The sequence below is a fragment of the Trichosurus vulpecula genome, chromosome 5 (genome assembly GCF_011100635.1).
Source record: "Trichosurus vulpecula isolate mTriVul1 chromosome 5, mTriVul1.pri, whole genome shotgun sequence".
NCBI classification, from domain to species: Eukaryota; Metazoa; Chordata; class Mammalia; order Diprotodontia; family Phalangeridae; genus Trichosurus; species Trichosurus vulpecula.
In genome coordinates, this window is record NC_050577.1 from 272,749,832 (window position 1) to 272,763,345 (window position 13,514).

Sequence of the window (13,514 nt, forward strand, 5' to 3'; positions counted from 1 at the left end):
TTATCTGACTCTGGCTGGTTGTTGGAACCACCAAAAAATGCTCTAATATAGTATCCCGAAAGTTAAGTTTTAGTAGCTTAAGACTGCACTAAGGTATTAGGCCGTTTTGGTCTCCAGGGCCTTCTGAATATTTTTCTGGGATTCTCCCATTTCAGCTTCTTGATCCCTTCTTGACACCAAGGTTGGCCTTCAGCTGCAAGGCTGAAATGTAAATATAATAATACTAGATCACATTTATCTGATGCTTTAAGCATTACAAAGCAATTTACTCAAACAATCCCATGAGATATATAAGAGAAGTAATTTTGCATTTTGTGGATGACAAAACGGGGGCTTAGTGAAATGACTTATTCCTAGCCTCATAGCTTCTAGCTACCTTCTACCTTCTAGGGAAATATGAAACCAGGTCTTCTGAGTACTAGGCCACAATGATTTTCTAGAATCTTGTTTGTCTCCCTAGTGGTAGAAACAGTCCCAATTCTATGCCCCATGCCCCATGTCATCCCCTGCTTCCAATTCCTAGAACCACCACCACCCCAGGCCAGGACCACCTTCCTAAACCATCTCCACAGTCTCCCTCTGCAGGCTTTTGTGCTTGTGGTATGCCCCTAGACCAAGCCATCTTCAATACCACTGCCTGAATTATTTACCTTATGTGTAGATTTGGTGGTACTGCTCCGCTGGTTAAAGATTTTCAGCGGTTCTCTGTTGCTTATGGAGTAACAGCCAAATTTCTTTGCCTTAAATTCAAAGCCCTTCCCCATCTGACAACACCCTCTTTTTCCTCCCAGTTGTTATTACTTTTCCAACCTTATCTCATAATATTCCTCTCTATGCCCGCAGCTAAACTGAGATAACTCTCTCTTTCCCCAAACACATTCTTTACTCTCCCATCCCTAGGCTTTTGCTCACATTGTTCTTACACCTAAAAGACTCTTTCTCCCCTTTAATTGTGGAATTTGTATCCATTCTTTAAAACTTAACTTAAAAGTCACCTTCCCTGGGAATACTCTGATTCTCCAACCAGTAAAGACCTCTTCCCTGGAACCTCAAATAACATTCTCTTCCACCCCTCTCTCATATACTTATAAAAATAGTTAGCATTCATATAGCACTTTAAAGTTTGCAAATATTATTATATTTGATCTTCACAATAATTCTGGGAGCTAGGTTCTGTTATCTTCATTTACAGATGAGGAAACTGAGGTAGACTTGCCCAGTAAGTGTCAGAAGCTAGATTCAAACTCAAGTCTTCCTGACTCCAAATCCAGGATGCTGTCCACTGAACTACCTACCTGTACCACGTATCAGGAATCAGAAGACCTGAGCTCCAGTTCTAACTTTGCCATTTAATTCACTGTGTAGCCTTGAGGGAATCAGTTCCTCTCTCTCAGAGCCATGATTTCCTCAGTTGTTAAGTGAAGAGACCATTAGCAGGCCTCTAAAGTCCTGTCCAATGTCCTAGAATTCTATAGTTCTAGGATTCCAAGATTCTAGAATTCTAGAATTTGACCTCTGTGTAGATGTGTAGGACATAGCACTGGAACATGGTTCATTTTCAAGGAAAGGAATTGCTGTGACATCTGGCCACAGCCCCAAAGATTCTTAGCTGGGGTGAGCTTTAAAGGAAGGAGAAACCAAGTTCTGAATCCCAGAACCCTCTGTAACAATGGCCTGGCTCCCTGGGGATGGTGTTCTTAATCATGTTTGGGATTTCAAGAAACATAGACCAAATTTTACATTAAGGTGCTCTAACTTCTGGAAAATTCACAAATCATGTGGACACACTCATATAAGAAAAAGATACATCCATATCCATGTCATTGTCTTTAAATGTCATGTCTATCCATAACAAATAACCCAATGCCCAGGTGGCCCTCCTGTTTCAGGAGGTGTTCAGTTTTATGCTACATGTAACAGGGATGAATGGGAAGCCCTGATCTCTTGGACCTCCAATGGATTTGCAAAGGAATATTTTTGGCTCCATGGGGAGGAGTATAGTCAGCAGAATGGAGCAGGAGGGAATTTCCTATTCACCTCTATTATATAACCAAAAGGAAATGGAATCTCTAATAAATGCAGCAAAGTTGAGTTGGTCAAGTATAGCAGAACACAGGGGTCGGTAGAATTCCTTTGGAGTTAGGGGCTTCCCTCGCAGATATACATTAGTCACTATCTTTATGAGCATGTCCTTTCTCCACCATTGGGAAGGAGACAGATCTAATCAACCTGTGTTATTTAGGAAGAGTGTCCTACCTTTGAAATCATCTCACCCAGAGATAGATAATTAGATTTGAGCTGACTACCAACTGGAGAATATCTCAACTTGCTACAATCCTGGAGTACTTGATAAGCCTGTAAGGAGTTCTATGAATCTCCTTGCTCACATATATGAGTCAAGGTCACTGGTACATTTAAGACTCTTAGCCACCAGACTTGATTCACTACATTGAGTTTATTGGAGATACAGAATGAAACAAAGACAAACGTACAAGAAATTGAATTATTGGCTTCTGGGGAACTTTTGAATACAGACAAGGGAAGGAAATTAGGTGGGGTGTGAATACCATAGAGTCAACTGAAAGCAAAAATACAGCAATGTTTCTCATCTTCCCCTTCCAGAGGCAGCAGCCACAATCAGAGCATAGACAGGGAGACTGTTGGCACAAGGATCATCACCTAAAAGCTACTGGGAAACCCCCTGCTCCCAGATGGGATTTCTCCTCCACCCTCCATAGACCTTGGTGTTGCTATAGTGACAGACCCACCAGAGCCAAATAATCCAGCAGAAGACAGACAGACAGTTGGAGAAGAAGAATGCGAACCCATAGTACAGTGAGATAACTACTAGGAAATGACTGCCTGGAATGAGCAACAGATTCAGAAAAGGGAGCCATCCATCCATCCTAGAAATAGATCAGATTGGGTATTATGATCAGGCCATCCAACAGCTACTGAGGTCTGGGTTAAATAAGGCCATCAGGTAGTAGAAGAAGAAGATGGAAGTCCCTGGGAAATTTCATTTGGAGGCATAAAATGTGCAAGGTCTCCTGCTCTGTTGTTGGAACTGTGGCTGGGCCAGTGGAGAGAGGATGGGGTTGAGGAATGCATTGCTGTCCAAGAGCAGTAAGGGGATGTGGTCAGATTCCAGTGACATTTCTGGGGTGAAGTTCAGTTCTGTTTCCTCCTGACCTCCTAACATTTCTTGATCCCACAAGAGCTGGCACCACAAGAGCGGACACTATAGCCTGAGCCAACTCCACAGGGGGCACAGGCGTTAGGTGCACTGACCACCACACTGCCGCCAGAGGGGCCAGTGCTACCGGTGTTGACAACACGGGCACCGGAGGTGCCGGTGCAGAGATCGCCACACACGACGCCACCGCGGCTGCTGCTGACACCTAGGGATAAGATAGGCAGAAGAAAAACAGGGTCAAGCCCAGGCTATACCTTGGTCCGCTTCATAGCATCCAGAAAGCAACAACCACCACAAGAGACACTCTAAGAACCCCAAGATGAGCAAAAGAGGAAAGCTGGAATTACTTACAGACATTCACGGCACCAACACCCTCACACAACCTGTGTTGGGGAAGAAAAGGAAGACAGGTTAGTCCAGTACCAATAAAGCCCTTCAGTCCACTCAATTAAGGTGAAAAAAAACTCAAAGTCATTCAATAAGCCCTGAATTTGGAATCAGAAAACCTGTCTTTAAATTCGAGAACTGCTACTTCTAAATGCCAGGGCTCTAACTTCCACATTAGATTGGAAGCTGGCTGAGGCAGAAGCCAAGTCTCTCCTGACCTCCCTTCCCAATGCTCATAGAAAAGAGATGCCCAATATAGAGTTATACTACTGACTAACTTGACCAGATGAGTGAAAGATCCAAGAGGCATAGGCATGGACTGTATTTGGTTTAAATTTCTCTCTCCCATCTCCTAGTGATTGACCCAGACTAGACTAGAATCATCTGGTCCATTTCCCTGCCTTCCATGAGGCTGTATTTCACCATCACTAAGAGAGTTATCACTTCCTTTTGTAAAACTCTATCCAGAAGGAGAAACAACCTTTGAGCATCTCAACAGAAAGTTCTTCTTAGTGTCTGGCTGCAACCCTTGCTTCCATTATTGATATCAATTTTGGGAACTCAAGAAACCAGAATGTCTGTGTTCAAGCCAATGAAAGCTTCCCATCAAAACCCTCAAGTATAAAAGACAATTAAATGCATAGAAAGCTGGGACTGGATTTGCCAGGAAAGTTGGGGTCAGATCAATGTGATTAAAGCCTAAGGACACCTATTGGGACAGAGAGAACCAGGGATAAAGGGCAAGGTGCCAGGGATGGAATAGACACTAAATCCCAGGGCTAAAGGGTTAAATGTGAGGGAAGGATGGGCTAAGTGCCATTGGTGGAGGTGGAACAGGGATGAGATAAGTGTCAGGGATGGGAAGCTAAGAGCCTTGAGTGTGCTAACCATCAGAGATAGGGAGGATTAAGTACTACATTAAAGGGGGGTAGAGGTCTAGGAAAAGGAAGGGGTTATGTGCCAGCAATGGAGGTGGGGAAGAGGTCTGGGGAGGAAGTGAAGGTTATTGACACCAAGATACAAAGGATCAAAGTTCAAGAATCTGATTCTGTTACTTTGCTCAAAAAGCTATGGGCAAAGCCCTGAGCTGAGGACCCACACCCACAGCCAGTGAGTCCAACTGAAGACCCCCACTCAAATGCTTATAAGAGGTGGGAAGAGTACTCATAGGACTAAGTTCAAATTACCTGTCCAATGCAGGAAGGGGGGAAGATTGTAAAGGAGAGTCGAGTGATTGTTTCCTCTGCCCTAGTTCGGAATGGTTAGGGACAGAGCAACCTGTGAGACCTGGCTGGATCGGGAAGAAGGAAAGACTTTCCCAGGCACCCACCTTTGCTCCTCGCCCTCCAACAGCCGTTTGTAGGTGGCAATCTCAATGTCCAGCCCCAGCTTGGAGTTCATGACCTCCTGGTACTCCTTCAGCAGACAAGCCATGTCCTGCTTGGCCTTCTGCAGAGCCTCCTCCAGCCCTGCCAGTTTGCAGCGGGCATCATTGAGGGCGGCCTCACCCTGCTGCTCAGACTGGGTCACAGCAGCCTCCAGCTTAGAATTCTGGGAGAGAGGACAGGAGCCAGGGAGGAGAAGGCAAGTTAACAAAATGTTCTGGAATCATGTTCCCCAAGTGAGACTGACTTTAACCCTTTCCCTGCCCTCATCCATCTATCTCTAACCTAATTCTTTTCTATCCAAATATGATCTGTATCCATACCTGGCACTTGGCATTCTCCACCTCAGCGGTCAGCCTCTGGATCATACGGTTCAGTTCATTGATCTCCTCCTTGGTCCTGCGCAGACTCTCGCCATGGCGGATCACGGTGGCCTTCATCTCCTCACACTATAAGGAGAAGAAGAGGAAGAAGGGAAGAATGTACTAGAGAAGGACAAAAATCACAAACTTATCTGCCCCCTTGCCTCAATCATCTGTTCCTTCTTTAAACCACACTGGGAAAGGAGCCTCCATAACAGCCCTGAAAATGAGTGTCTCCAGATAAAAGGCAAATCCTTCCTAAAGCCTATACACCAACCTTCCCACTTCAGTTCCAGGTGGGAGAAAAGGGAAGGAATTCATGCCCACTCACCTTGGTGCGGTACCAAGACTCAGCCTCAGCCCGGCTGCGGCTGGCAATGTCATCATACTGAGACTTGATCTCGGCAATGACACAGTCCATGTTGAGGTCTCTGCTGTTGTCCATCTTTACCACAACAGAAGTGTCTGAGATGTGAGACTGCAGAACTCGAATCTCCTACAAAGCCAAGGGAAGGGGAAAAGAAAAAGATGGTCAAAAGTTGGCTGAGAATGTAATTCTATCTCTGTATAACACCTTCCCAGGATTCCATCTCACTTTCAGACATGTCCACTATGTCCCATACCCTCAGAGTCCCCACTTCAGACACACTCCCAGGAAAGCCACATAGAGAAGCAGGAACCATCAGGGAGTTTCCATTTCAACTGATCCCACTTCCTGATTTCTAATCAGACCTATAGATTCCTTACTTTATCCTGACATATCCAGCAGACCTGCTATCTGATTTCCCAGTTAGATCCACTGTCTTCAGATCTGGGCAGATGGATCCTTTTGTCCCTAAACCTTCTAAACTACGGCAAGAGAAAAAACTGTAGAAAATTGTAAAATTTAGATCTAGAAAGGGATTTTAGAGACCTAGTCCAATGCTCTCATTTTACAGATGAAATTTCCTTCCCATCTTTCCCTGGACAAATCATCTGGACTTAGTTCCATGAGCACTTTCTCAGATATGTCTTATCAGTTCCTAAAGAGGAGCAGGTGTTTCTAGCTAAGGGTTTTGCCTCTAGCCTCCTGAGTCAGGAATGGGGGCTGAATTCCTGAGTAAAACTGGCACTTATGCCTCAGTCTCTCCCTGCCTCATGTTGTTCAGAAGAAAACTCTTCTGAAGCCAGGAGATAAACTGCTGCCCCAGCCTGCCATTAATGAGCCATTCTTCACAGACCCCACAGGCCCTGGCTGCCTCCTTCTGCCCCTTGCCTTTCCTCTCCTCCGTGGGCTGTGCACCTCCAAGAGCCCCCTCTCAGACTCACCTCCTCATACAAGGCCCTCAGGAAATTGATCTCCTCTGTCAGAGCCTCAGCATTGGCCTCCATGTCAGATTTCCGCAGGTAAGCACAGTCCACGTCCTATTGGGAAATGGAGAAGGAAAACTGAATCCATAGAAATGAAAGCTTAGAAGTTATCTAGTCCTTATTTTATAGTTGAGGAACCTGAGGGTCAAATATATAGCAAGGAACAAAGGTGGAACACAAATCTATGTCTCCTTCTTGGTAAATGTATTTCATTCGCAGTTTCGAAATGTGCTCTTTCCCAACTCTAAGGTTTCTCACAGGACATTTCCCAATCTGGGACAATATCCTCAGATCTTAGTAAATATATTTCATTCGCAGTTTCAAAATGTGCTCTTCCCCACCTCTAAGGTTTCTCACAGGACATTTCCCAATCTGGGGCAATATCCTCAGATCTATTCTTCCTTTTATTTCCAACCAAGCATTCACCTGATCCTTTACTCCCTTCCCATCTCCAAAACCCTGATGTATGTAAGTTACATCCTACTACTCCTAGTCATATCTTTGCTTCTAGATCTGATTGAGCAAGACCTTTTAGGTTCTCCCTCCAAGGAACAAAGAAGAAACTCGGGATAGGAAATGATACACATGTATAGATGTTTTCTTGGCTCCAAGACATGGCAGGACCTGCACCTCTTTCCAGCTGGTAGGTCACAAAATTCAAAGCAAGAAGGCTCCCCCAGAGGTCAATTCATATCTGTCCCTGATCCACTCCCTGATCAAACATCACCTCTCAACTTCTAATTGTGTTGCTCAGTAGCCTGGCTTGCTTTGGAAAGATCATCTTACTCTTTTCTGAAGATAAGAGATATCTATACCCTGAAGAAAGCTTTGTGGGTACACATTTCCAGGCATTCTCCTTTCTCTGTCTTTCAAGTCAAGTCCTATGTCCAATGTCACTCACCTTCTTCAAAGCAACGAATTCATTCTCAGCTGTGGCTCTCAGGGCGACCTCCTCCTCATACCTGAAACAGAATAAAGAAGAGGGCATTGAGATCAGTGGGAGTCAGACTGCAGCCCCTCTGAGGGAAGGGAGGGCATAAAAACTGGGAGAAATCCCCTGTATAAGACTAGTATCAAAAAATGGAGACCTAACTCTTGGTTCTCCACATCAGTGAAAGGTCCACCAACAATGCAGAATTTCAAATAACTGATCATTTAAAAGCAGTCCTCTGTTTGAACCTGAGACATGCTTTTGTCTTTATGTGTCAACATTGGCCATGACTTCAGAAGGCTTCCCTGTCTTGGAAGGAGTTAAAATGCTGTCCATCTTCCTCGGTTTATCCATGGCTTCATTTCTCTTTATCTCCACTTTCATATTAGGGAGATGAGCGGCTTTAAATCATCAGCCTGTGTTGAGCTGCCTTCTCTCTCTGAACTGGCTAGCTAACTCATGCCTTTCCTGGGCTATAAGGGTAGATAATAAAGCAGTAACAGAAGATCTTTCTTTCTATTGGCCAATTGATCTATAAGATTCTTTGGGGGGTAGGGAGGAGGATACAGGGGGAGGGATTGAGAGCTGACTAGAGTAGTGATGTCAGAAGAGGAAGTGATAGCTTCAATAGGAAATTGAAAGCAAATCCAAGATAGAGAAGTGATAAATATCCAGAATGCCCTTCTTTCATCCCTTTCTAGCCCCAAAACTGAGGGGGTCCTAACACCTTTCCTTCTCACATTATCAAATGCATTCATTGTACTCATATCCCATGTACCTGAGGCTGCCTTCTGTTGAAAGTCTCCCCGCCTCTACGTTCCCATCCCTAACACCTTTTGCTATTGGGAGGTTCTTTATTGGAAACCTATTTTCTTTCTTTCCCCAAACACTCACTTCTTCTTGTAGCCCTCCAGCACTTCCTGCACATGGTTGAGCTCAGATGCCAGACGCCCACTGTCAGCCTCCACGCACTCCAGCTCCCGCTTCAGGGTCTCAATATAACCCTGGAACAGGGGCTCCAAGTTGCTCTCGCAGCATTTCCGGTTCTGGTAGAATTGCCACTTGGTCTCCAGAAGCTTGTTCTGCTGCTCCAGGAACCTCACCTACAGCCCAGGGAGGGAGGCAAATGGTCAGGGTAGTTTCTGGTTATTCCCATATCCCATGGAGGGTGCTTCAGAGGGAGTATGTCCAGCCAGGAACTCAATAAGGGAAAATGAGGAAATGTCTTGGGGAGGGGAGGGCATGAGGAGGGAGGGGAAGGGAAGGGAAGGAAGGTAGGAGAGAGGAGGGAAGGCAGGGAGGGAAGAAGACAACCAATAGAAGATTGCTCCCATGAACATGTGTCCTGTCAACTGGTGCTATGAACATGTCCAGATCAGAGGGCAACTGATAAAAAACCAAATCCCTGAATGTTTTGACCCAGAATGGTGGGCAAAGCTCTGGATTTTGTAATTCCAAGGATGACATCATGCTTTTCTAATCCAGAAAATATCTAATGAGTGATTGAACATTTGGATTTTCCAACATAGAGAGGACCCAAGAATAGAAGAAGGGGCAATATAAAATCTAGAGCCAACACCTGGTCCAAACTTCTCATTTTGTAGATGAGAAAACTGGGCTCCCCAAATGGAAATACTTGATTCTCTGAGTCTTAAGGAGAAAATTGCTCTACTCCAAAAGTTCAGCGTTCTCATTCCGAGGGCGGGAGAGGGTAGGCTCCTAGGATCAGATAGGACTCCTCAGTTCCCCTGTGCTCACCCCGCAAAGGACAGATTGTAAGCCACTAGGAGAAGCTTTGAGGAAGGTGGGGCTTCTGGGGATACCTGTGCTTTTGGGGATCTCTTGGGGCAGTACAGAAGGGGAAGCTAGCTAGCAGTCCTTGTCCCCTTTTGCACTGATTCAGAAAGAGTCCCATCCACTGCATTCCAAGACTTCTCCCTCTGTTTGCATTCTTCTCCACCACCACCCCAGGGCATTCCCCACAGAGCAGAGCTCAGTTCTGCCACTGACCTTGTCGATGAAGGCAGCAAACTTGCTGTTGAGACACTTGATCTGCTCCTTCTCCTCATGCTTCACGCACTGGGCATTGGGGTCCACTTCCAGGTTGAGGGGGGTCAGGAGGCTCTCATTGACAGATACGGTGGTGATGCAGGGGGGGCTGGGCCCACACACTCCCCCAGAGCGATAGCCAAAGCTGCGGCCGCAGGAGCCAGCCCTGTAGCCCCCACAGTAGCTGCGGCTGCCAAAGCCAGTCAGTCCCCTGTAGCAGGACACTCCTCGGTAGGGAGCAGCGCTGATGCAGCAGCGGCCAGGCCGGGGCCCGCAGGCTGAGGCACAGCTGAAAGCTCTCACAGAGCCTCCACAGTAAGATCCACAAGTCATGCTGCTGCTTCTAGGCACGGTTGTCTGATGAGAAGGAGAGGAATTGTCAACAAGATGCCAGCCTGTGGGTCTCGTGGTCCTTTTATACCTGTGGAAGCCAGGCTTGGCCCCCGTCACTGGGTCAAGAGCAATTAACAGCCTTTATGGGCTTGGGACATTTTGCTGCTTCAGCTCCTCCCTTAATTTGCTTAATTGGGGGCCAGATGCAGCACAGATGTTTATGAACCTTCACCCCAAAATGCCCGCTTTTCATCTTCAAAGGCCCAAACACCACCCCCTCCCATTATACAGGTGTGGAAACTGGGAGATTGGAGTGACTCAGGCCAGGGGACTGAGGCAGGGCCAGTAAGCATGTCTGAGGTTTCTTCTTCTCTCCCTCCCTCTCTTCCCTTCCTGGATCCAGACCTCCAAGCTCTGAGGACAGGGGTCCCCTCTCCTAGAAATGTTTTCTGTGTTGAGTTGGGGAATCAGGGTGAGGGGGAGAATCCTGAATCAGACATTATTTTGGGGAACAGGAGAGGATGTTAGATGTTTTATCATGGTTCTCTGTGACAGCTCCTTTAGCAACATGTAGGTGTCACATATATACAAATGCAAATGCCTGCTCCCACATAAGATCACATTCAACACACATGCAAAGCAAATTTATAAATTGCCTACATACACCTATAAATACAATCATGACCACCCACATACACACAATCATAGGATTTAAAGCTGGAAGGGACCCTAGAGATCCTCTAAGCCCCTCACTTTTTCAGATGAGGAAACTGAAGTCCAAAGAAGTAGATGACCTGCCTAACGTCACTCAGATACTAAAACACAGAACTGATAGCCCAACCACCCTACCCAACCCCCCATCCCCCGCCCCGGATCTTTAAACTACTCTCTAACTCAAAATCCTATAATCTGTGAACTGGCTTCTCTCTCCACTTCTTCTCAGAACTCTCCTGCTATCCTCTGTTATCCGTGAGCAACCAAAATGGCTGTCAGTCCTATATAGAAAGTGTTCCCAAACACCTTGCATATCCAAATTCTCCTCTGGATACTCCAACCACTTCTCCGGAAAGCCCTCCCCAGAGATATTTATTCCTAAACGATAATCAACCAGTCTACGAACACTTGCTAAACTTCCAGGAATTCTGGGGTTACAGATTTAAAATCTTACACTTGGATTCAAAAATTCAACTTCACAAATGTCACATGGGAGAGATGTGGTTAGACAGCAATTGGTCTGAAAAAAGATACGGAGGTTTCATGTACTGGAAGCTCAGCATGAATTAGCAATATGATGTGGCAGCTGAAAAAGTTAATGTGATTTTGGGATGCATTGAGAGGCATGGTTCCTAGGGATAAGGAGGTGGTACCTCTTCTAGGGGGAAAAGGACATCCCATCACTGGATATGCACTCTCTCCTCCAATTTAGAATGCCTTGTTTCTTTCAAGACTCAATTCAATCCCCACCTTCTACATAAAGCATTTCCTGACCCCCATTTTACCCCCAGCTCCCAGAGCTCTTTCTCCCAAAATAACCTTGTCATTTCTTTGTATATTTTCTGTATACACTTATTTCTGTATGAGCTTAGAATCCAAGTTCCTCCTGAAGGCATTGTTTCATTTTTGTCTCTGTACCTCCAGCAAGTATAATGATGCCTGGCACATAGTAGGTCCTTAATATATGCTTATTGATTTATCAATTGAGAACTTGATGAGATGGTAAGCCCAAGTGAAGGTTATTTTAAGGATAGGGGAGATCTGAACATGTTTATAGGCATCAGAGAAGGTGCCAATTGATAAGTCTGCAATTGAGGCAGAGAGGCTGCCACCAACCCCCTTTCATTCAGGCTCACAGTACTCTGGACAAGTCCCTCAAACTGACCCTGCTCTTGCACAGCCTTTCAAGTCATCTTCATGACACTTCTCTCTAGTTTCCATTTTCTCCTCGATCAAACATCAGTTGGACACAAATATATTTTTATTACTCTGCTTCCAACAAGGCTGGAATTTTGGGTGGCACAGTTTTTGCCAGAACAGGCCATTGTACCATGAACGAGCCCAACTGACCTCTGTACATAACATCTGGTTCTCTGTATATAACTTCTCATCTCTGACCTCCATGACTTTGCAGAGGCTTAACACCATGTCTATACTGTTCTTCCTCCTTACTTATTCCTCTTGGAACCCCCAGGTCAATTATAGGCTCCAACAAAAGGCAGTCATTCCACAGTTGTGAGTGCTTCTCCCCTCTCCTTCAAATTACTTTATATTTATTGTATATTTTTATACTAACTTTTCTGAATAAGGGTTATTTCTCCTCAGCAGAATGCAATCTCCTTGATTATAGGGACTTTTGTATTTGTTTCCTCTTGGTCTAGCACAGTGCTGGGCACATAGTGGATGATCTAATAAATGTTTGTTGAATTGAATGACCCCATACCACCTCTACAAAAGACTGTACCCTCTCTTCAGCCTCCCCTCCCCCCAAAATTCTAGGTTTTGTAAATAAAGGGATGACAGTCTGAAAACATCCATGAACCCTCACTTCCCAGTTAACTAGGGTGAGGAAGGTTTGGGGTAGTCACCCCTTCCCCCAGAAAACCAGGCCACGGACTCTGTCTCTCTTGTTTTGGGGAAAAAAGGAAGAAAGGAAATAAGCATTTATTAAGTGCCTTCTACGTACTACATGCCAGGCACCGCACTAAGCACTTTGCAAATATTATCTTATTGGATCCTCACAACGATTCTAAAAGGTATATACTATCATTATTTTATAGTTGTGGACACTGAGGCAGGTAGCAGTTAAGTGACTTACTCAGGGTCACACAGCTAGTAAGCGTTTGAGGCCAGATTGGAACTCAGCTCTTATTGACTCCAAGGCCAAGGTTCTATCATGTAATACCTAGCTGCCTGGAAAAGTGTGCAGCAGGAAAATTTTCACCATCCCACACTCTTTGGATAGGCCCCTGATGCTTTAGGAAAGGCCTCATTTGACCTATTTGTGGTACATGGAAAATGCTACTAATGGCATTACTGGAAAGGAGCTGAGGCATGAATAATACAAACATTCTGGATATTTCAAAACAAAGAATGATTCATAAATGACTATTATTTGGCTTTGGAATACAATCAGAAATAGTCAAATAGATCAGGAAGTAGTGAGTTCTCCATCACAAGAGGTCTTCTGAGACTGGATGCTCGCATTTAGGAGATGTTGTAGGTACTAGGGGTCCTGTTCACTTACTGGTTGAGATAAGTGACTTCTAAGATCTTCTCCAATCCTGAGATTCTATCATAGATACACTCAGATACTCTTGCCCCCTGCCTCCTCTTTAGCACCTTATCTTGGTTATCAACCAGAATATCAGCAGCCAAGGATCTAGCTGAATAGTAGAGGGAAGGATGCTAAAGATAATTTAAAAGAAGTAATTCTTTCGTGGATAATCAGGAACAGACTTTCAGTCCAGCTGAAGGCAAATAAGGCACAGGACTCTTCACTTCTCAGTAAAGAAATTGTGTTATAC

The 13,514-nt window shown here is 45.1% G+C and overlaps 1 protein-coding gene across 1 annotated transcript; it reads right to left on the reverse strand.

Moving 5' to 3' along the window:
- Nucleotides 1–2,962: 2,962 nt before the first annotated feature.
- Nucleotides 2,963–9,993, reverse strand: LOC118850564 (keratin, type II cuticular Hb6). Its single transcript, XM_036760050.1, has 9 exons — nt 9,622–9,993; nt 8,506–8,714; nt 7,582–7,642; nt 6,639–6,734; nt 5,662–5,826; nt 5,292–5,417; nt 4,914–5,134; nt 3,548–3,579; nt 2,963–3,401 (listed from the first exon to the last, which is right to left on the reverse strand). Exons 1-9 carry the CDS (start codon nt 9,991–9,993, stop codon nt 3,196–3,198), a joined length of 1,488 nt encoding a protein of 495 aa, XP_036615945.1. The 3' UTR covers nt 2,963–3,195.
- Nucleotides 9,994–13,514: the final 3,521 nt, after the last annotated feature.

Bases quoted from the DNA above. Each gene is read 5' to 3' on its own strand.
- LOC118850564 (XM_036760050.1), bottom strand. From the start codon at position 9,993: ATGACTTGTGGATCTTACTGTGGAGGCTCTGTGAGAGCTTTCAGCTGT. The intron at 6,735-7,581 runs GTGAGTGACATT...ATTTCCCAATAG, and splicing joins AATTCGTTGCTTTGAAGAAG to GACGTGGACTGTGCTTACCT. The intron at 5,827-6,638 runs GTGAGTCTGAGA...TTGGCTTTGTAG, and splicing joins TGAGGGCCTTGTATGAGGAG to GAGATTCGAGTTCTGCAGTC.